Source organism: Erpetoichthys calabaricus, chromosome 8, assembly GCF_900747795.2.
Source record: "Erpetoichthys calabaricus chromosome 8, fErpCal1.3, whole genome shotgun sequence".
In the NCBI taxonomy this organism is placed as follows: domain Eukaryota; kingdom Metazoa; phylum Chordata; class Cladistia; order Polypteriformes; family Polypteridae; genus Erpetoichthys; species Erpetoichthys calabaricus.
In genome coordinates this window covers 192,152,748-192,173,678 of record NC_041401.2, presented here as the reverse complement: position 1 = coordinate 192,173,678, position 20,931 = coordinate 192,152,748, and the positions used below count along the sequence as shown (strand labels likewise).

Sequence of the window (20,931 nt, the reverse complement as noted above, 5' to 3'; positions counted from 1 at the left end):
CCATCTCTTCTTCCTTGAACACCTCATAACCCAGGCTGGGGCCATCATAGAGTCAAGGAACATTAAGACTCGTGTCTAGAAAGATGTTTTCACAACAATTAACCACATTTGGTTATATTTCTTTCAATATACATGACGTGCATATGGTGCTCTAAATCTTTATGTTCTCCATGGTGTTCTGTCTATCATATACTGCATTATCATTTGATCTCATTTTGTTTTGGTAGGTCTTGCCTATCGAGTAGCAATCTGGGAAGCTGGCCGTCCAGTGGTGAACCTCCAACTGTGTTTCCAGTTTGTGCTTGCAATTCATCCTTAATGGTAAAAACCCCAGAAATAATTATACTTTTTGACATTGATTATAAAGTTTGCAGCACTTGTAGTGAATGTCGTATGACTTTTGTCAATGTTAGTGTTCCATTGCAAGTTGTACTGACTGATGGAAGCAGCCTGGTATACAAGGCAGGCTTATTTTGAATTTTGCCCAATTGTAAGGATTGTCTGCACAGACACCACAAGCTACACTTTACACTAAGAAGGGCAGATTGGGAAATGGAGATGACCAAGCGAGGAAACATAAGCCAAAGCCAAGGCTGACAGCAGAGATCTGTCATGTTATTCATTGCTACCCAAACACTATAAAAAATAATCGTAGTAAGAAGACAAAGCAAAGAATTAGAAACCAGAGAATATAAAGCACAAGAACTAAAAGCGCTTCAGTGAGTGTGAAGCCACTTCAACCGCCACTAATTTGTAACATCCACCTAGATGATGCGACGGTAGCCATTTTTGTGCCAGTCCACTCACCACACATTACCTGTTAGGTGGTGAAGTGGTGAGAGAGACGGCCAATTGAAAGGGGCCAGAATGAGTACGTAGGCCATGATGGGTAATTTAGCCTGGACATCAGGATACATCCTACTCTTTATGAAGGATGTCCAGGTATCTTTTATGACCACAGAGAGTCAGGAACACTTAGTTTTTACATCTCATCAGAAATACCATCATCGAGGCAGGGCCTGTTAAAGCCCATTGCGGCACTTCTTGTGTGATTTTGGGCTATACAAAAATAAATTGTATTGTATTTTTACAGCACAGTGGCCCTGTCGCTGTGCTGGGGCATTGGGATCCACATTCAGACCACAGGGTAAGTACCACCTGCTGGCATCCCCACCAACACCTCTTCCAGCAGCTACCCAAACTTTTCATAGATGGTCTCCCATCCAAGTACTGCCCCTGCCCGAACATGCTTAGTTTCAGGTGGATTACCTGATCTGAAGCACAGGTCGAATGGATTTAATCTGTGCTGTCTTTTTTCTTTTCAGAATTGCTCAAACAACTACCAGCCTGCGCAGAAACAGACTTTTTCCTCGCAAATGTTGTACAACTTGTCAGATGTTTCCATTGAGCCCTACCTGCTGACCACCGCCAATCAATTTGTGCAGGACAGGTACTCTTCTTTGAATGCTGTAGTGCAGTCACTCTCAAGTTCAGTACTTCTGGCAATCCGATTACGCAAACAAATACACTGTACAATGTCACAAGGCTGACAGAGAAAGTGCCATAAGAATGCCCAGTCGGGCTGCTAACTATGAAGGGGCCTGAGCCAATGGAGGTCTTCAGCTCTGCTGCCACATAATCCAGTGGCCTGAGATAATATCCCTCCACTGTTGCCTCAGGGGGCGCATCACCCTGAGAAGAGACATCAATCTAGAAATGACAGTATGACACGTGTTTTGTTAGATTTGTACTGGATTTTTGGGAAGGCACAGTGGAATGTCACAGCTTATTGCTGTCTGTGTGGAGTCTGCACATTCTCCCCATGTCTGTGTGGATTTTCCACCACGTATTATGCTTTTCTCCCAACATCACCCAAACACTTAATTTTTCAAACGATAGTTTGACAGAGCCAAAGTCTTCAGCTTCCTTCACTTTTTCACATTATGTTGTATTGTAGCCTTGTGCTAAAATTATTGAAAATCATTTTTTCCTCATCAAGTAACACTCAACACACCAAAATGACAAAGGAAAAACAGGACTTTAGGAGTTTTTTTGCAAATTTATTAAAAAAATAAAGAAAAACAAAACACAAAAAATGTGAATATCACTCCGACAAAAAAAAAACAAAAAAAAAAAAACAATTCAGACATATTCCTCTGTACTTAGTTGAATCCCGTTTGGCAGCCATTCCAGCCAGGAGTCTTCTTGGTCTGACATGACTAGCTTCATACACCTGCATATCTGGAGATTTTCTAACATTCTTCTCTGCAGATTCTCTCAAGTTCGGTCAGGTGGTGCCACAAACCTCAGACACAGTAATGTGCAACATGATTCTGGATTTAAATAAAAGATATTTATTCATCCAAAGCAATAAATACCTGGGTAAAGATCAGCCACAATACAAATAAACAAATTCTTCCTCCTTCCGTCCTCTAAGAGTGTTGCCTGCTGCCTCATATCGGGTAGTCGGAAGGCTCTCAAAATCAGGAACTTCTTGCAGTGTCTCCACATTGCCGGCTGGGGACACTTCCGGGTTACGTGGAAACCAGCATTGTCCTCTCCCTGACAGTGCCCTCTGGTGGTACCCAAGGACCCTGAAAGGACCCTACACTTCTGGACTCCAATTACTATGCATCCCTATGGTTTCCTGATCAGGATCAGCCTTGAGAAAAACTGCCACCTTCTGTTTGGAGGTATTAACTGTTCCTGGAATCCAACTGAGCCAGTCCAACATCGGGCGGGTTGTGTCTCCATTCCAGCAGTCCTTCCATTAAGGCATCCAGTCCAGGCAAGAGATTATCCCCCATCCTGGCCAGGATGCCTGTCCTTCCTCTCAGGCACTTACAGTGGACAGCCATTTTCAGGTCACTCCAGAGGCGTTTCATTTGCTAGGATAGTTGACATGTGGTTCAGGTGTACAAATGGGTCCAGCTGCAAATCTCCACAGATCTGCAATTCAGTAGCTCAGTTGGAGAAGCAATTGGATTTTTGTCACTTGGTTTGCTCAACTTGCGTTCAATAACTCTCCTCCCATATTGTAACCAGGTGTGTCGCTGATGGAGAATGTAAGGTGACAACCTTCTCAATGGAGTGGAGCTCTGCAGCTAGTCTTTTGCAGGTGTATCTCATTCTTTTGGTGAATCTACACCTTTGCTTGGAGTCCACCTGAGGTCAGTTCAGTGGATTGCACATGATTAGAAAAAGGCACACTGCTGCCTAGAGGAAGCCCCTCAGTTATCAAAAAACAATCCATGATGGCAAAGGGATTGCCAGAAGAGCTTAGAGACAGAATTGTGTGGAGGCACAGATCTGGAGAAGTCTATAAAAGTATTTCTGCAGTATTGAAGGTCCCAAAGAGCCCAGTGGACTCCATAACTCTCAAATGGAAGAGGATTGGAACATCCATAACTCTTCCTAGATGTGGCTGTCTGGTCAAATTGAGCAATTTGGGCAGTAGGACCTTGGTAAGTGAGATGGCCAAGAACCCAATGGTCACTCTGGCTGAGCTCCAGAGAAATTGTGTGCAGAATGGAGAAACATCCAGAAGGACAAACACCACTACAATAACAGAGTGTACAGGTGACACATGAATGCCTGCTTGCAGGGCTGTCTTAATGCATGGGCACACTGGGCAGTTGCCCGGGGGCCCCACAAGCTTAGGGGCCAACATTGTTTCTGATGCCTATGTATGTTTCTATTTTTCTATCAAAACACGGGTCCCAGTGCTCTACTTTGCCTGGGGGCCTATGATGCTGTTAAGCCTGCTTGGAGTTTGCAATAAGACACCAAAGACACTCTGAGACTATGAGAAACAAGATTCTCTGGTCTGATGAACTTTCTGGACTCAATTCTGAAACATGATGTCTGGAAGAAACCAGAAATTGTTCATTGCCTGGACAATACCCTTCCAGCAGTAAAGCATGATGGTGGCAACATCAGAGAATGGGAGACGAGACAGGGTGGGGGGAAAGCTGAATGGAACAAAGTTCAGAGATATCTTTAATGACAACCTTTTCCAGCGTGCTCTGGACATCAGACTGGGCCAAAGGTTCACCTTCCAACAGGACAAAGCAAAGACAACACAGGAGTGTCTTAGGACCAACTCTGTAAATGTTCTTGAGTGGCTTAGCTAGAGCTAAGAGTTGAACCCAACTGAACATCTCTGGACTGACCAGAAAAAAGCCTGTCCACCAACGGTCTCCATCTAACCTGACAGAACTGGAGAGGACCTCCAGAGAAGAGACAGAAAATCCACAAATAGAGGTGTGTGAAGATGGTCACATCAAACCCAAGGAGACTTGGGTACTTAAGCCACGACTTACTGACAACCACTTTTGATGGCAGCCATGTCACCTTTGCTCTTCACTGTTAATATTTTGACTCCATTATGGAAGTAAACTCCACATAACAAAATGCTTTAGACACTGCGTCTGAGGTGGGAATGTGGCTGAGCTGTCCCCCGTATTATAGTAAAGTGAGGCCCATGAGGCAGCCAGAGGCTTTGATGTATCTGTTGTCAGGTTCGATTTGATTCTTTGTGTTTTCATTATAGTCAACCTTCTTGGTTTGTGTTTCAAGTTGTGTGTGCATACAGTATACTCGGTGTGGTGGGAGACACCCAAAAATGCTGATATGTTTCATTTATATTTTTAACCATATCTTCAAATAACCCACAGGTATGGTGGATGGTCTTTTGGACAGTCCTTGCCTCCAAGTCTCAAAATGGATATCAATAATGTGCCCAGCAGCAGGACGTTAACGAAGGTATGTGCATTTGAATGTCCATTAGAACCGCTTGCAAAATAATAGAAGTGACACAAGTAGATTAATCAGGGAAATAAATGACCTGTAACACTCGTGGATGAGAGAAAGAGTGGACGCTTGATGAATTGCAAGTCAAATGATCCGTTAGAATGAAGTGCTCAGGAACAAAAAACAACATTTGTTGTAACAGGGCTTACGTTCATACTGTGGTCTTTCAGCACGCAATAGCTGACATTTGTGACTGCAGAATGCTTAACACAGTGGCAACTTCTTTTTGGTTTTTCTTCTTGCCAGCATCGATGGGCGTGTGAAGTTTTTCTGTAAAGTAAATTGCTGCCGTCAGTGCCGGTTGAAGCCCACATACAGCCCTGGAGGTAGTCCAACGGTGTCTCTCGATGTCCATACCACACTGCTTGAGTTACATAAACAACGCCCCTCGGTGTCCATACTCAGTGTCTGGACCACACACCCCTTTATTTAGCAAAGGGTGCCCGTCAGAGTCTATAATGCGGACCTTCCAGAAGCAAGGGCCGCTGGAGTTACCTAAATGATGCCCCTCGGTATTCATAGTTTCTTCTTGTTGTGGTAGGGGTTGCCACAGCAGATCATCTTCTTTCATATTGTCCTGCCATCTGCATGTCCTCTCTCACCACATCCATAAACCTTCTCTTAGGCCTTCCTCTTTTCCTCTTCCCTGGCAGCTCTATCCTTAGCACCCTTCTCTCAGTATATACCCAGCATCTCTCCTCTGCACATGTCCAAACCAACGCAATCTCGCCTCTCTGACTTTGTCTCTCAACCATCCAACTTGAGCTGACCCTCTAATGTCCTCATTTCTAATCCTGTCCATCCTAGTCACACTCAATGCAAATCTTAACATCTTTAACTCTGCCACCTTCAGCTCCAGGTATTCACAGCGTGCAGTCACTATTATTACTTCAAGGCATGGAAGGGGAAAATTGACGCTCTCCTTCTGACTTACCATTATCATGGCTTCCTGAACAGGAAAGGGAGCTTGGAGGCCAGTTTGTCCCTTACAGCACTTTGTGATTACCATTAACGGTAGATTTGCCCCCGGTGTGAAAACATCATTCGTACTCTTGTGCATACTTTCCAGAGGTGACTGAGGTTGTTAATGCTTAATGACATCACTTTGCTGTCATTGAAATTCTCCATCTGAACTCCTCTTTTTTGTAAAGATTAAAACAAAAATGCCACACTCAGGAATTGAATTTCACACCCCTAATGTATTGTGGCATTATCCTACCACTGAGCAACCAAAGCCAAGCTGACGAAACAGACCAAGCAGACCACCGTTAGCTGACTAATCAGACCAAGGCCAAACTGACCAATCACATTGCTCAGAAACTGGACACACACAAACAAGCACACACACAAAGACAGTAGCATTTTGTTATATCATAGATTTTTAAATCCTTGATGTTTGAACTTTAAACTGAGCAAATGTTTATTTCACTGAGTAAAGCAATCATAATTCTCTCCTTTTATCCACCCTCATCTAGATATGGTACAATCCAGAAGGGTATCACTCTATGCCTGCCTACTTGAACAGCCTCAACAACTTCATTCTGAGAACAAATCTGCCTTCAGGGTTGAACGCTTCACAATATGGTATACACAAAATCCTTTTTAAGATTTTATTTTAATTAAATGGTTGTCATTGAAGATCCTAAACTGTAGTAAATGTTTTCCTTTGTATCTACTGTGTGGTTTACAATATGAAAACATGTAAGCATATTTACAAAGTTATAATTTGAGAGAAGTGGATCATAAATGTTAGATTAGGTTAGACTCGATATACTTTATTTGCCCTCAAGGGGAAATTAAACCTTACAGAAACTCAAGAGAAGAAAAATAAAAGTGTGTATATACAAATATATACTGTATATACAGGTCAAATTCAAATTCCTCCTTTAAACAATTTTTGTTGGTCCTGGCCAATTTCCTATAGAACTAATGTTAAAAAAAAAACTCATTAGAGCAACGTCCATTTCAAATCATTACAGAAAATTAATTTTTCATAAAAAAAGGCGGAAAAACACATGCAGTTCTTCTATACTTGGCCCAAAAATCATGATTTAGGAGCTTTGCTGAGCAGTCAATAAGATTGCACGTTTATGTCACATGGTTTACTTGGAAGTCGTTGCATTCTTGCAAGTGGAGGGGAGCTTGAGAAGGGTTACTGCAGACTGGAGGCATTGTGGGTGGGTCTAGGGGGGTAAGGTAACTGTCAATCAAATTTTACTTCAGCTGTACTTGCAGAGCTCTGGAGGTGCACTGCCGTCACATGACTCAGTCACTTATTTTCGGGTTTCTCGAGGTACAGTGGTTTGACTTCGCTGAGCAGGTTGATCAGACTGAAGATTAATTTGCCCTTCAGCAAAAGTGCTGACTTCTGAGCTTCCCTCGTTCTTATGCTACTCAATCACTTTTCAATGTGTTTCATAAATTCGCTGAGATTTTACCCTATAAACACCTGCTGACCATAATATTTTTTAACTGGTTGCATTTGAATGCCTCTTTGAATTTTGTGCTCAGAAATTTATACATACCACGATTCTTATTTATGAATGTCAGCGTCATTTCCTCCAACTTTTAATTATGATCTTTTTACGCAAAACTTTTAAAGAGGATGAGTCACAAAAGAGCAGATGACAGCCAGAGAAAGCAATCCACTAGGTGAAGTCCCCTAATGGAATTTATGTTTTGAGGAAAAATATTCCCAAAGTGAACAAATCAAAATACTCTGAAAAAAACAATTGAGTGTTGGGAAACATTTATTAAGTACATAAAAATTGCTGAAAAATCTGACTCAGCGTTTCTAACCTGTGAGCCATGGCAGCACTGCAGGTGGGCTGCGGCCCACCCCAGACACAACTCACCCTCCCCCATTGCTGTGATGTCTGTACTTGATTCACAGCAGCAGTATCACAGGTGGATTACGGTTGATCTTGGAAGGCACCCCTGTGAAGATTGAGCTTGATTCACCAAGAAGGAAAAGCATTGATGATTGCCCTTGATTCATCTAACGATATGATGCTCTAGCAATTGCACAGGACCCCACTTCCCTGATAGGGGGAGACTCTAAGGATAGCAAACATGCTGGCATATTAAAAACTGGGTTGTGATGCCACAAAGGTTGTGAAACACTGATGATAGTGATAGGAGAAACCTGTGAAATAAGAGGCGGCTTGACAGAAGCTCCTCGCGTGAGTCTTTTCCCAAGATCCCTAGTAATTCTGACTTGTTTTTGTTCTCTAGCAATTTTCTCTTTTTCGCTGCTTTTTTGGATTTTGTATTTGTCTCTTATTTTTGTTTCTTTTGCTTGTTCTGCTATTTTATACATAACAAGCTATGCTTACCTCTCAAAGACTGCTAATACAATAAATGTAATAATAGTGTTCCTCCTGCTTCTCTCCTTGATATCATGGCATGCCTCAGCCTCTGTTGTTCAACATTCACCCTCAGCGTTCCTCCCATGCCTTTATCTGGTATCCTCACATGTCTCAACCTCTCTTTTCTGGCACTTCCTCAAATCGCGTTCCCATACAGCCTGTTTTTCTGAGTCGGTCATTTCAAGCACAATGCCGACCTCCTGTCCACTTTCTGGTATAAGGACCCTTATTACCCGCTGTGAAAACATTACTTATATTCTTACAAATACTTATCCCATCTTTGAAAGCAACTCAGGTTGCACTTTGTTAGTATTTAGCAACCCAACACTGCTTGGCAAGTTATTCACTTTGTTGTTGTTGAAATGCTCTTTTTGTAAAATAATAAAAAAAATGACACAATTAGGAAATTAACTTCACACCCCTGAAGTATTGCGTCATCATCCCTACCACTGAGTAACCATAGCCAAACTGACCAATAATATTCAGAATTCTGTGCTGAATCCATTGCCCCTGGGAAGCACCTCCTGGTCAGGAAGGTCCACCCTGGTTCTTGTGTAATTAACATCTGGCAGCCCGAAACCATAGAACCCGAGAGGGCTGCCCCATGGGACCAAAATACCCATGCTGCCCTTCAGGCATCCATACTGGTACTTGCAAAGATGGGAAGCTGCCACCCACTGTATGGGGAGGGGGATACGCTCTACCCAAAGCATACATTTACCAACTGTCCTGTCCTTCCAGCCTCCTAAACCCAACCAGTGAGTCCCTTCTCCATGGATGCTGGGTCACCAGCCCTGGCGTACTTACTGCTGCAGCATCCTTCCGTGTCCACGCCCTGGCATGGAAGTGGCATATTGCTGCTCCCGCACTGACTTTCCTTTATCATGACCTCTTGACCAGGCAAGGGAGCAGGGAGGCCTGGTTTGTCCCTCACACCACTTTGTGACTACTACCAATGGTAGACAAGAACCCCATTATCTGCTGTGAAAACATTTACAATACAATAAAATTTATTTTTGTATAGCTCAAAATCACACAAGGAGTGCCACAATGGGCTTTAACCAGCCCTGGCTCTTGACAGCCCCCCAGCCTTGATTCTCTAAGAAGACGAGAAAAAACTCCCAAAAAACCAGTGTAGGGAAAAAACGGAAGAAACCTCGGGAAAGGCAGTTCAAAGACAGACCCCATTCCAGGTTGGTTGGATGTACAGTGGGTGTCAAAAAAAAGGGGGGTAAATACATTACAATACACATAACAGAACACAAGTAATCCTCAATACAATATAATAGTGCAATAGAAATATTACAAGTACAGAGCAGAATTCATGAGTTGATGATATCCCATAATACGATTTGGATTTGTTCAGAGTCCTGGAGACCTTGGCCATCGAGCTGCCTCCCCCTATTGGCCATTCCACAGTTCCTTTTCCAAAGCATCTCTCAATGTGATGTTAACTGATCTAAATGGTTTTCCAAAATTATACTTGACTTCCTCAAAGTATCTATAAATTTTGAAATCTATGAGTATATTGGTAAGGGCACAACCAAATCAAACGTAATTATGTAGAGATCGAAAATAACTTCTTTCAATGGAGTAATACAGTAATCCCTCCTCCATCGCGGGGGTTGCGTTCCAGAGCCACCCGCGAAATAAGAAAATCCGCGAAGTAGAAACCATATGTTTATATGGTTATTTTTATATTGTCATGCTTGGGTCACAGATTTGCGCAGAAACACAGGAGGTTGTAGAGAGACAGGAACGTTATTCAAACACTGCAAACAAACATTTGTCTCTTTTTCAAAAGTTTAAACTGTGCTCCATGACAAGACAGAGATGACAGTTCTGTCTCACAATTAAAAGAATGCAAACATATCTTCCTCTTCAAAGGAGTGAAGCAAACAAATCAATAGGGCTGTTTGGCTTTTAAGTATGCGAAGCACCACGGCACAAAGCTGTTGAAGGCGGCAGCTCACACCCCCTCCGTCAGGAGCAGAGAGAGAGAGAAACAAAGTCAAAAATCAATACGTGCCCTTTGAGCTTTTAAGTATGCGAAGCACCGTGCAGCATACTTAAAAGCTGCACACAGAAGGTAGCAACGTGAAGATAATCTTTCAGCATTTTTAGACGAGCGTCTGTATCGTCTAGGTGTGCGAACAGCCCCCCTGCTCACACCCCCTACGTCAGGATCAGAGAAAGCCCAAGAGAGAGAAAGAGAAAAGTAAGTTGGGTAGCTTCTCAGCCATCTGCCAATAGCGTCCCTTGTATGAAATCAACTGGGCAAACCAACTGAGGAAGCATGTACCAGAAATTAAAAGACCCATTGTCCTCAGAAATCCGCGAACCAGCAAAAAATCCGCGATATATATTTAAATATGCTTACATATAAAATCCGCGATAGAGTGAAGCCGCGAAAGGCGAAGCGCGATATTGCGAGGGATCACTGTATTTAAATTTCAACTTTGTAAGTTATAATTAAATCTCATGTGTGGTTATGATTATGAGTTGGACCTTTGACAATCTGACAAAATCCTACTGAATTTAACAAACAAGTAAAACATCTGCTAAAAGTGTCAGTTTCCACATCAATGTGAATATTAAAATCTCCCATCAACACTATGTCATCAAAATTTATAGATAAATCAGATAAAAGGGTGTCAAATTCAGTCATGAACAATGAATATGGCTCTGGTGGTCTGTAGACTAGCACTACAATTGTGTTGGAATCTGTTTTAATATTTAAAATGAATGCCTCAAAGTATGTGAAGTTGCCTACATTTTTGAAGCGATTACATTTTGTCACAATGAATTATCCCAAGGCCTCCTCCTCAACCAGAATCTCTAGATTTATGAAGGAATGTGTATCCATCTGGTGACGCCTCAGCTAGGGGAACAGTGTCAGATTTACTAAGCCAGGTTTCAGTGAGTACTTAATATATAACATAATATCACTTAGCATTTGTATTCTTGTGATTGCTCTCCGTAGGTCACTCGTTAGTATTTAGTGACATCGCTCAGTAAGTTATTCACTTTGCTGTCATTGAAGTGTCCATTTGAACTCAATTTTTAATAAAGATTCAAACGAAATTGTCATACTCAGGAGCTGAACTTTTCACCCCGGCAGTATTGTGCTATTGTGCCTACCATTAAACAACCAAAGACAAACTGACCCATCAGATTATTCGTATGGAATGGACACAGACACACACACACACACACAGATGCACTAGGCTTTTATTATATATTAGATGACCATCTGCCTGCCTACTTCTGGATGCTGTTTTAGATCACTGACTTTATTAATAATTAACTTTTGTGTTTTATTAATTACCTCATGCCTCCAATTTCATCATTTCGCCCCAATCTGAATCCTTATGGTGGAGTAAATCTTCTTTCTTATTCCGTACAGTGTATGTTTTACACAAAGTTAATCTAATTGGGTGTAGCCATCTTAGAAGCCTATGGACTAACACAATTTTCGAAGAGTGCTTGGTTTTAATATATATATATATATTTTTTATTAAGAACTTAGGTAATGAAGGAGAAAAAGCCTATTCTCCATATTTCCCTATTTTTAATCTTTTCAGGGATATCTGTGTTTAGTCAGCCCTACCCTGGAAAAGTCCAAGCTGATGTAGCTGCGTAAGTATACATTACCTTATATAATATTATTATAAATACCTGCAACTTACAATAGGACGAACTGTACTATTTTAACAAAATATGCATGTGTTAAGCAAACAACTGGATTTCTGACAAGTGGCTTATGCGACAGGAGTAACTTGAGATTTATTTTGCCCATGAACTTTTTTCTTATCGTTTGTCATTGTACAGCTTTTTGAGCACCTCTGATTTGAGTTATATCAGAATCTTTTTTTTACCTTCATTCTCCATGAAAACATGAGAACTGTCCTTCATCCCATAAATCCAGAAGGTCACCCACAGTTCCCGGCAGTTCAGTTTGAATACACTTTGGAGATCTGGTGCATTTTTGTGATTCTATTGTGCTTTTTTTGTATTTTTCTGGGTTTTTGACCTTCTGTGTATATGTGGTTTTTGGGACTGTGATTATTTCATTGTTGAGGCAAATCCTTTGTGCCCTATGGAGCTTCACTGTTTGACACATTTTGGTGGAAATAAAACCTTTTTATTATTCTAAAGTTCTGTTTTTGTTCTTGTTACCTGTTGAGTTCACCATTTCCCCTCTGGTGACAATTTTTGGAAGGGTTTGGGACTACATACATTGGAATTTATTGGGACTGATGTGCTTTGGAACTCCTAAGTCACAACAATCACCCCTGTACTTCAACAGCAAAGAAGGTTGTGTTGGTGCTACATTGTGATTCTACCTATTTGATTTTTGGCTGTTCTTATTCATATCCTCCTGCCCAGGTGGTATGGTCACATGAGGAACTTTAGAACCTAAAGACTTACCTGTCTAATTTTTTAAAAGGCAGACAAAAAGACAAAACGTATTAATGTATAAGCACATTGTATTAGAAAGACCTGCTGCTTTTCTACTTGCAGCCATTCAGTGTACATCCAGATTTTATTTAGGAAGCGTTTTGCACAGCAACAGTATAATAGTCAGAAGGACTTTAGGGGCCATCAAACCTCGATTAGAAGTTATTTTGGTAAAAATTAGGCTTTTTTGGGTTGAATGGTCTCCTCTTGTCAATATTCATCTAATGTCTGTTACCTACATATGTAAGTTGTTCAATTACCTCATTCTATAGTAATGCAAGTGCAAGGATTTTCCACATTTTTCAGTCTCTGCCTTTGCCCCATAGTTCCATGTTTGACAGCCACCTATCAATATAGTATTCCCTTAGTTACTTTCTCTAGTCTACAGCATTAATTTGACCACCTTTACAACTCATGGTATAAACTTCTGCCTATCCTACTACACCACCCTGGGCTCTTGGTTGCCATTAGTCTTGTATTCCATGTCCACCTATCCATATTATGGCCTCCTTTCTTTTTTGTTTTTTTAACTTCTCTCCTATTCATCTGCAGTATTCAAAACACGGTGAACACGCTGGTAGCCCTCTGCATCCTAACGGGCTACTCCATCATGACAGCCAGCTTTGTAATTTACGAGGTCAAAGAGCAGCAGACAGGATGTATGCTCCTACAGAACATCTCTGGAATCGGGGAGATGTTCTACTGGCTCATTAATTTCTTCTATGACATGGTAAGCTAATAGCTTGATCACTACCTCTAAAGCGTATCATTTATAGTGCCTTACTTACTTTTATTTTTTTGTCCTCAGACACTGTACCTGATACCAGTAGCTCTGTCCATAGCTATGATTGCTGCCTTCCAGTTGCCAGCCTTCACTAATCAACAAAATTTGGGAGCAGTGTCTGTACTGCTGATTTTATTTGGGTATGTAACTATCTTAAAATATGCTTACAATACTTAATGGAGATTTAGTTGAACATTATATACTTTGAATGCATGTGCAATAAAACTCATCTCTGCACTCCGGAAGGCTAAAACTTGAACCTGCATATTCCTGTTATGGACAGTTTCAAATGGAACATCTGGACACACTGTACTACTGTATAACATAACTCACAATGTAGGAGTACAAACTGATGAGCCAAACTATAATGAGCATGCCCACATTAAACAATTGATGTTGATGATCTTGTAACGATAGTGCATGTTCAAATCGGTGATAATCGTAGTTAATGTGTTAAATGCAGAAGAGTGAGGCAAGTGTAAGGACCTCTGTGACTTTGATAAGGGTCCAATCATTATGGACAGATGACTGGGTCAGAGCACTTCCGAAAAGACAAAGCTTGTGTGGTGCTTACTGTCAGCCATGGCGAGCACCTCCTGACAGTGGTCTGTGAAGCAAAATCACCACAAACCTTCAAACAAGGTGTTGGGTGACCAACATTCATTGATCATAATAATAATGATAATAACAACAATAATAATAATATTTATATAGCGCGTTTCTCACTACTCAAAGCACTCTCCATGCAGGGAGGACCAGGGAATTGAACTCACACTTCTTACTGCAAAGTAGCTGCGCTACCAATGAAGGCTTTCCCACCTGGTATGAACCAACAGAGGGGCTACAGTGAAATATTGTGAAATATTTTAATAATGTGTTACAGGAGTAAAATGTCACAGCACAAAGTGTATCCAACTCTGCTACTATGGGTTAACCCTAACCGGAATTGGGTTCAGGAAGTGGACCAGGAGTGAAGAGCCAGCTTTTCCAGGCAGATTCTTCTTTGGAGCCCCAGTCTGAACCAGAGACTGCCCCCAGGGAAATAAGTCTCCACACATAGTATGGCACACATGGGGTGTGAAAGGACAATGACATTTTTAGCCACTACCAATACTAAAAATAATACCCTCACTTCCACAAAATTAATGCATGGCCTAAATTTAAAGACACCAACCCTAACTCGGATCCCTTAGACCAATCTAATGATCCCCTCGATCCAAATTAAAAACAATGCAAAATAAGGAGATGAAAATTGGAAGAGAGAAATTAGACACAACAGTTACAAAAACACGTTCCAAAAGGTGTAAACATGAAAGAACATCTGTGTGAGAAAATCTCAAAACATTTATGTCAATGCACCCGATGCATTTCTGGGCACCCATGAAGCCAAAAATAACTCAAACTGGAGTGATGTGGATGGAGATCATGAGAACCCTAATATAACCTAACCTAACTTTAGATAGATAGATACTTTATTAATCCCAAGGGGAAATTCACAACTTTACCCCAAATAACTAAAACAATGGAATTTCTATAAGAACAGACAGGCCAACATCCCAAGTTACAACAACCTGGCCTTAGAATGATATGAAAAGTAAAGGGGTGAGTGGAGAGAAGTCGGGAGGAGAAAGTAAAAATGAATAATTCCTCACTAAGTGTAAGGGAGGACAAGCAGCATATCTAAGGACTGAATTCCAAGGGACAGCTGTTGTCCCTCAGCTACATGTACCTAACCCTGGTAACCTCAACCTAACCCTAACAACTGGAAGTTGGATAAATGGAAGAAGGTTGACTGGTACGATGAACATGCATTACAACTTGAATTTAGATTAAAGAATGTCAGCTGGTACAATGAACATGCAATACAATTTCAACTTGGATTAATTGAAGAAAGTCAGCTGGTAAAATAAACATGCATTTCAACTGGAACTTGGGTTAATGGAAGAAGGTGGGCTAGTACTAGGAACATGCAAAACAACTCGAATATGAATTAATGGAAGAAGGTCGGCTGATATAATGAACATGCATTACAATTTGAACTTGGATTAAGAGAGTGTAAACTGGTACAATGAAAATGCATTGCAACTTGAACTTGGACTAATGGAAGAAGGTCGGCTGGTATGATGAACATACATTACAACTGGGACTTGGCTTAATGGAAGAAGGTCGGCTAGTACTAGGAAAATGCATTACAATTTGAACTTGGATTAAGAGAGTGTAAACTGGTACAATGAAAATGCATTGCAACTTGAAATTGGTTTAATTGAAGAAAGTCATCTGGTACAATGAACATGCATTTCAACTGGAATTTGGATAAATGGAAGAAGGTCAGGTGGTATGAGAAACATGCATTACAATTGTAATTTGGATTAATGGAAGAAGGTCGGCTGGTTTGATGAACATGCATTATAACTGGGACTTGGCTAAATGGAACATGGATGAATGAAAGCTGATACAATGAATATGCATTACAAGTGGAACATGGAAATGGAATAATGTCGGTTGCTACAATGAACCTGTGGTATCACATTGGGGTATGTAAGCGTCATTTATCTGGGGAAGAGATAACACCAGTATGCCCTGTGGGAAGAAGACAAGCTGGTGTTGGGAGTGATGTTTTGTGCAGTGTTCTGCTGGGAAGATGTGGACATTTAAATCGATATGTACCAGTCCCTTAAACTCCACTTCATGGCAATGCTATCCCCTAATGGAAATGTTATTTTTCAGCACTGCCTCACTGCGCAAATTGTTTGGCCTTCTCAAATCCTGTTAAGCATCTGTGGGATGTAATGGAGCAACAAATCTGATCTACAGTGACTCCACTTCTCAACTTACCAGGAATGAGAAAATCTGTTACTAATATCCTGGTGTCAGATACCACATGACATTTTCAGTGGCCTTGTAGAGTTCATGACTCAGTGGGTCAATACACGGAGGAGCAACAGCATATTAGGCAGGCAGTTAAGAGTGTTTTGGCTCATCAGTGTACCGTATACTGCATACAGTAGCTCGAGTAATGGCTTCTTTTATATTCTTATTACAGACATGATTGCTTAACTGCCCCTTTATTTGCTCCTTTTTTGTGATCAAAATTTTTAAGTCCAGAAATCACAAAAACACATTTAGGAATTTTTTGAAAGAGGAACAGATTATCATCATTAAAAACAAACCCACACACCCAAACCTCCAAAACTGTCCTGTAAGAAGAGTTTCATATTGAATTAAAAGCAACTGATGCCCAAGCAGACAGACACAGCGAGCCCCAGCAGAGAAAAGGAAGAAAAAAATGTGAGAATTTAGCAGGTAAGATTAGTGGCATGACACGGATTGCTCACCAGCTAACTCTGAATCAAGTGCACAGCAGTTTGCCACTTTTCTACATTGACCCAACATGATCCATTGATTTGTGCTGCTGAAAGTTCAAGTAGGGTTAGATTGAACAAAGGGGATTTACAGAAAGTGGGTCAGGAGATTTCCAGCGTGAAGCTAAAATGAGATAAGTGGAGATGGTGCCTGGATAGGAAAAATAACCTCTGCTGGATAAATATCAAGGTAAGAGAGGAGAGTTCCAGGAGAAGAAATCTGTCAGACAAAAGGGGAATATTGACAGAAAACATATTAGATGGACAGTAAACTGGAGGGAAGACCCACAACATGATGATAAAAGTGTCAGGGGACATTTAAAAGACACAGGTGGCAGATGTGATCAGCAGTGAAATGCAAAGCTTAAAGTTTCTGAGGGGCGAGGCACAGGCAAAAAAGGAAAAATGTGTTAACGTCCAACATTTCTCTTTCAGTTTCTAAATAAATAGTCCGGTTAGAACAAAAACCTGCAGCCACTCCAGGGCCAACTTTGCAGACCCCCTGCTACAGACAGTCAGCCCCAAAGTCACTTAATCGCCATTTTGTTAGTCCCCAAGCCTTTGTAATTAAACACCAGGCTCTATAAATCAATGGATAAAGACACCGCACACAATGATTATTTTTTTAGCAGTGTCTGCTTTGGTTTAGGTTAATACTACATAGGTGTGAAAAGTTTCACCAAACAGCAAAAAAAAAAAATAAAAAATAAAATATTGTCAAAAATAAAACAAGACAGACAGTGTAATGTCATTGTCAGCATCCTTCCTGAACAGCTGACATTGATAATTAGCACTAATTGTCCAAAGACTCTGCTGCATGTGGCATTTTACCGACATTGAGGAAAAAAAAAAATTAATTCAGAGATGCCCTTATCGCATTGTTTGGCAAGGTGTATTTGTTGAAAAGAAAAGGAATTCATTGTTTTTTAATCAGCCTAGAAACACTTGGAGATATTTTTAATAACATTGAACTGAGAAGGAATATGGGATTCAGTGTAGCTCAGCAAAAGTGCATCCATTTATCAAACACAAACTTATTCACTGGCACCAAACAAAAAGAGATGAGCGGAAACGGCTCACAAGCACTGCACCATAAATGTTTAATAGGCTTTATATACCTAGAAAATCAATAGGACTTGATTCATCCTTGGTTGGGATTTGTCTTTTACAATTAAAAGTCGTTGCTAATTATCATTACCTTTGGTCTTGTTTTGTTTTTAGTTTTTCCCCCTAATAAACAGGTTGTCCATTACTTTTAGTTTTTATGTGTGTTCCATTCTACAAAATAGTTGCATCCCCTTTCCATTCCTTAAATTGTTAAAACCAATGACTGGGTGGTCTGGATGGGCTGAATTCATGCCAACTAACTGCTACCTTCCTACAGCTGATTATTAGCATTACTTACATTGTATTACAGGGGATTCACAAAGTTGAGTCCCTTTCATTTTCTGCACACTTTATTATATCTTAGATTTAATTTTAAACTACCGGTCTAAGATGGGCTGAAATCCAAGTAGTCAATTTTAGACCAAGGATGTTCTACTCCGATCATGGAGGGCTGCAGGCTTTCATTCTAACAATTTTCTTAATTAGCAACTAGTTTCTGCTGATAATTAATTAACTTTTTCTTTATTTGTAATGGACTTACTATTTAAGAAGCAACCCACTTAATCGATTTTTTCCTTAATTAGCAGTCAAAAAATATGATACAAAGTGAGCCAACACATGACAGCTAACCCATGTCCATCATACAATATCTAAAAATAAAGAAAGGTGAAGGTCTCAGTAACGCTGATCTGCTCAGGTCCATAAAACTTTTTGGTGGTTCTCTTTAAAAAATGAAAAATTGACTGTTTAGGAAATGTCTGCTGTGGCAGAATGAGAGCATCAGAAAGCCATGGTGGTAAACAACAGGTTTAATTAACAACAAGAATTGTCTACCATTTATGAAAATGGCTGAAGAGAAATAGGTTGGAGTTAGCTGGTCATCTGTTGGCTCACTTCACATCTCATTATTGTTTGGCTGCCGTTTAAGGAAGAAAAAAAAAAACAAAATCAGAGGACGGCGTCATTAAAAACATGGCAATTAAAACGTGGGGAACAGAAGTCAATTAACAGCAGAAATCAGCCCCTGATGAAGACAGTGGCAGGAAGGAAAACCAGCAGCCACTGCGGCCCTCCAGGATTGTAGCTGGACACCCTTGATATAGACTTTAAAGTTAACATTTGCAGTGCACCATCTTACTGGAATGTATTTTGTAATGCATTTGTCATTCCAACAGATGGTGCATCACAAACATTTAAAGTAATAAAATGCATTACTACAAATATTTGTTATATACGCAATTTACATAAAAGACAAAGTATAGAAAATATACAAGGAATGTGGTGTAAATTTAAATGATAATACTACCAACAGAAGAAAAGTATAATAGAAAATAAAATTGCATAAAAAAAAAAAAAGATTTAAACAGCTTACTGTGAATCACAAATGTCAAGGAGTGGATGTTGTCCTAGGCAGCTTTTGGCTTAGTGAGCGGCATTATTTATAGGTTACGTTCTCCAAGGCAGGGCTGTGGAGTCGGCAGATAAATCCTTCGACTCCGACTCCTTAGTTTTCGGTACTTCTGACTCTGGCTCCTCTGTATTTAATATACTAATATATCTTCCATGTTGATTGAAGGAAGGCAACATCCACGTAATTTAATCACAGAACTACTGGCTTGGAAGCTGACTCTCTACTGTATTGGCCAATTTAAACAAAAGACAAGAACCCCTGAACACACATCAGGCCATATCACACACTTCCATCTACATCATTACACTTGTTTACACTCAAATGAACTTGTTAAACATATTAGATCTGAAATAAAATGAAAACACTTTTTGTAATGTACCATAAGTATCTATCTATCTATCTATCTATCTATCTATCTATCTATCTATCTATCTATCTATCTATCTATCTATCTATCTATCTATCTATCTATCTATCTATCTATCTATCTATCTATCTATCTATCTATCTATCTATCTATCTATCTATCTATCTATCTATCTATCTATCTAATCCACATTACAATATGTGAATGTCAGGTTGTATAATAGCTCAGCTGAACTTCACACTAGTAGTAACACAACTATGCACTGGGCTTTATTCTTACATCAGAGAAGTGCTTAATTATGACTATTGTTTGTGAAATGGGACATTTGAACTCGCTGTATTTTTTTTTCATTACAATTTAAATTTATTAGGAGACAGAGTTGGTACATTTTTTGCTGACTCCGACTCCAGGTACCCAAAATTGTCTCCGACTCCACAGCCTTGCTCCAAGGTCCAGATGAAATGGTCACACACATCTTGAACTCTGACGTCACTTCTTATGACACTGCACTTTTGTTGTTGCCTTTTTGGTTCCTTGGACAAAGATATATTTATGTTAAAATGCACATATGCGGCTACGGGACATGTAACATTATTCGCATTTATTTGGCTATCTTGTACTTTTGATAAATGACTCTACTCAGAGCCTTTGAATTTTGTATGTACCTCGTGCTCCTTTCCCTTTGCCAGGTTATAAACTATATGAAACAGGCTCTGGTTCTTCCTAATTTCTATTCTCAGGTTATAGAGTAATTGAAACAGCTGCAGATATAAACCAACTGAATCAGATATTTTAAAGTTATTGGTGAAATACATGAAGAAGTTATTAGAAAGTCCTGTAAATTTACTTATCCTGGTTCATTCAAGCTTAATATAAACAGTCTGTAGTTCAAGAACTGAAGATTTTCCACTCCAGAATGCTGTAGTACAGGCTAAGATCAGTTTCTTTATAATCTGTTATGCTGCATTCCATTTACCTCAAGCTGGATGTCGAATCTTGGAATGACATCACACCCGAGTTGACTGTCCTCCAGTAAAACATTCAGAAAACCAATATGGACACCTGTAGGCAAACCTTTGTTGTTTTTGCCTTTTTTTTGCTTTTTCTGAATAAATACCAGCTGATGACACATTACACAGAATTTTCCACATCAAAACACCGTAACAACTTGTCCACAGATAGTTTCAACAGTACTGTGTATATGGCTGACTAAATCAGACACAAATATGCAGAAGTGCTAAGAAACAGAAAAATATTAC

The 20,931-nt window shown here is 40.1% G+C and overlaps 1 protein-coding gene across 1 annotated transcript in view; it reads left to right on the top strand.

Annotated features, from left to right (window-relative positions):
• abca12 (ATP-binding cassette, sub-family A (ABC1), member 12) overlaps positions 1 to 20,931 on the top strand; it is a 195,030-nt gene that overhangs the window by 150,024 nt on the left and 24,075 nt on the right. The window contains exons 45-51 of the mRNA XM_051930259.1: positions 228 to 321; positions 1,326 to 1,450; positions 4,677 to 4,764; positions 6,288 to 6,396; positions 11,765 to 11,819; positions 13,194 to 13,371; positions 13,450 to 13,565. Of these exons, the coding sequence (XP_051786219.1) occupies positions 228 to 321; positions 1,326 to 1,450; positions 4,677 to 4,764; positions 6,288 to 6,396; positions 11,765 to 11,819; positions 13,194 to 13,371; positions 13,450 to 13,565 (765 nt within the window). The remainder of the gene's footprint in view (positions 1 to 227; positions 322 to 1,325; positions 1,451 to 4,676; positions 4,765 to 6,287; positions 6,397 to 11,764; positions 11,820 to 13,193; positions 13,372 to 13,449; positions 13,566 to 20,931) is intronic.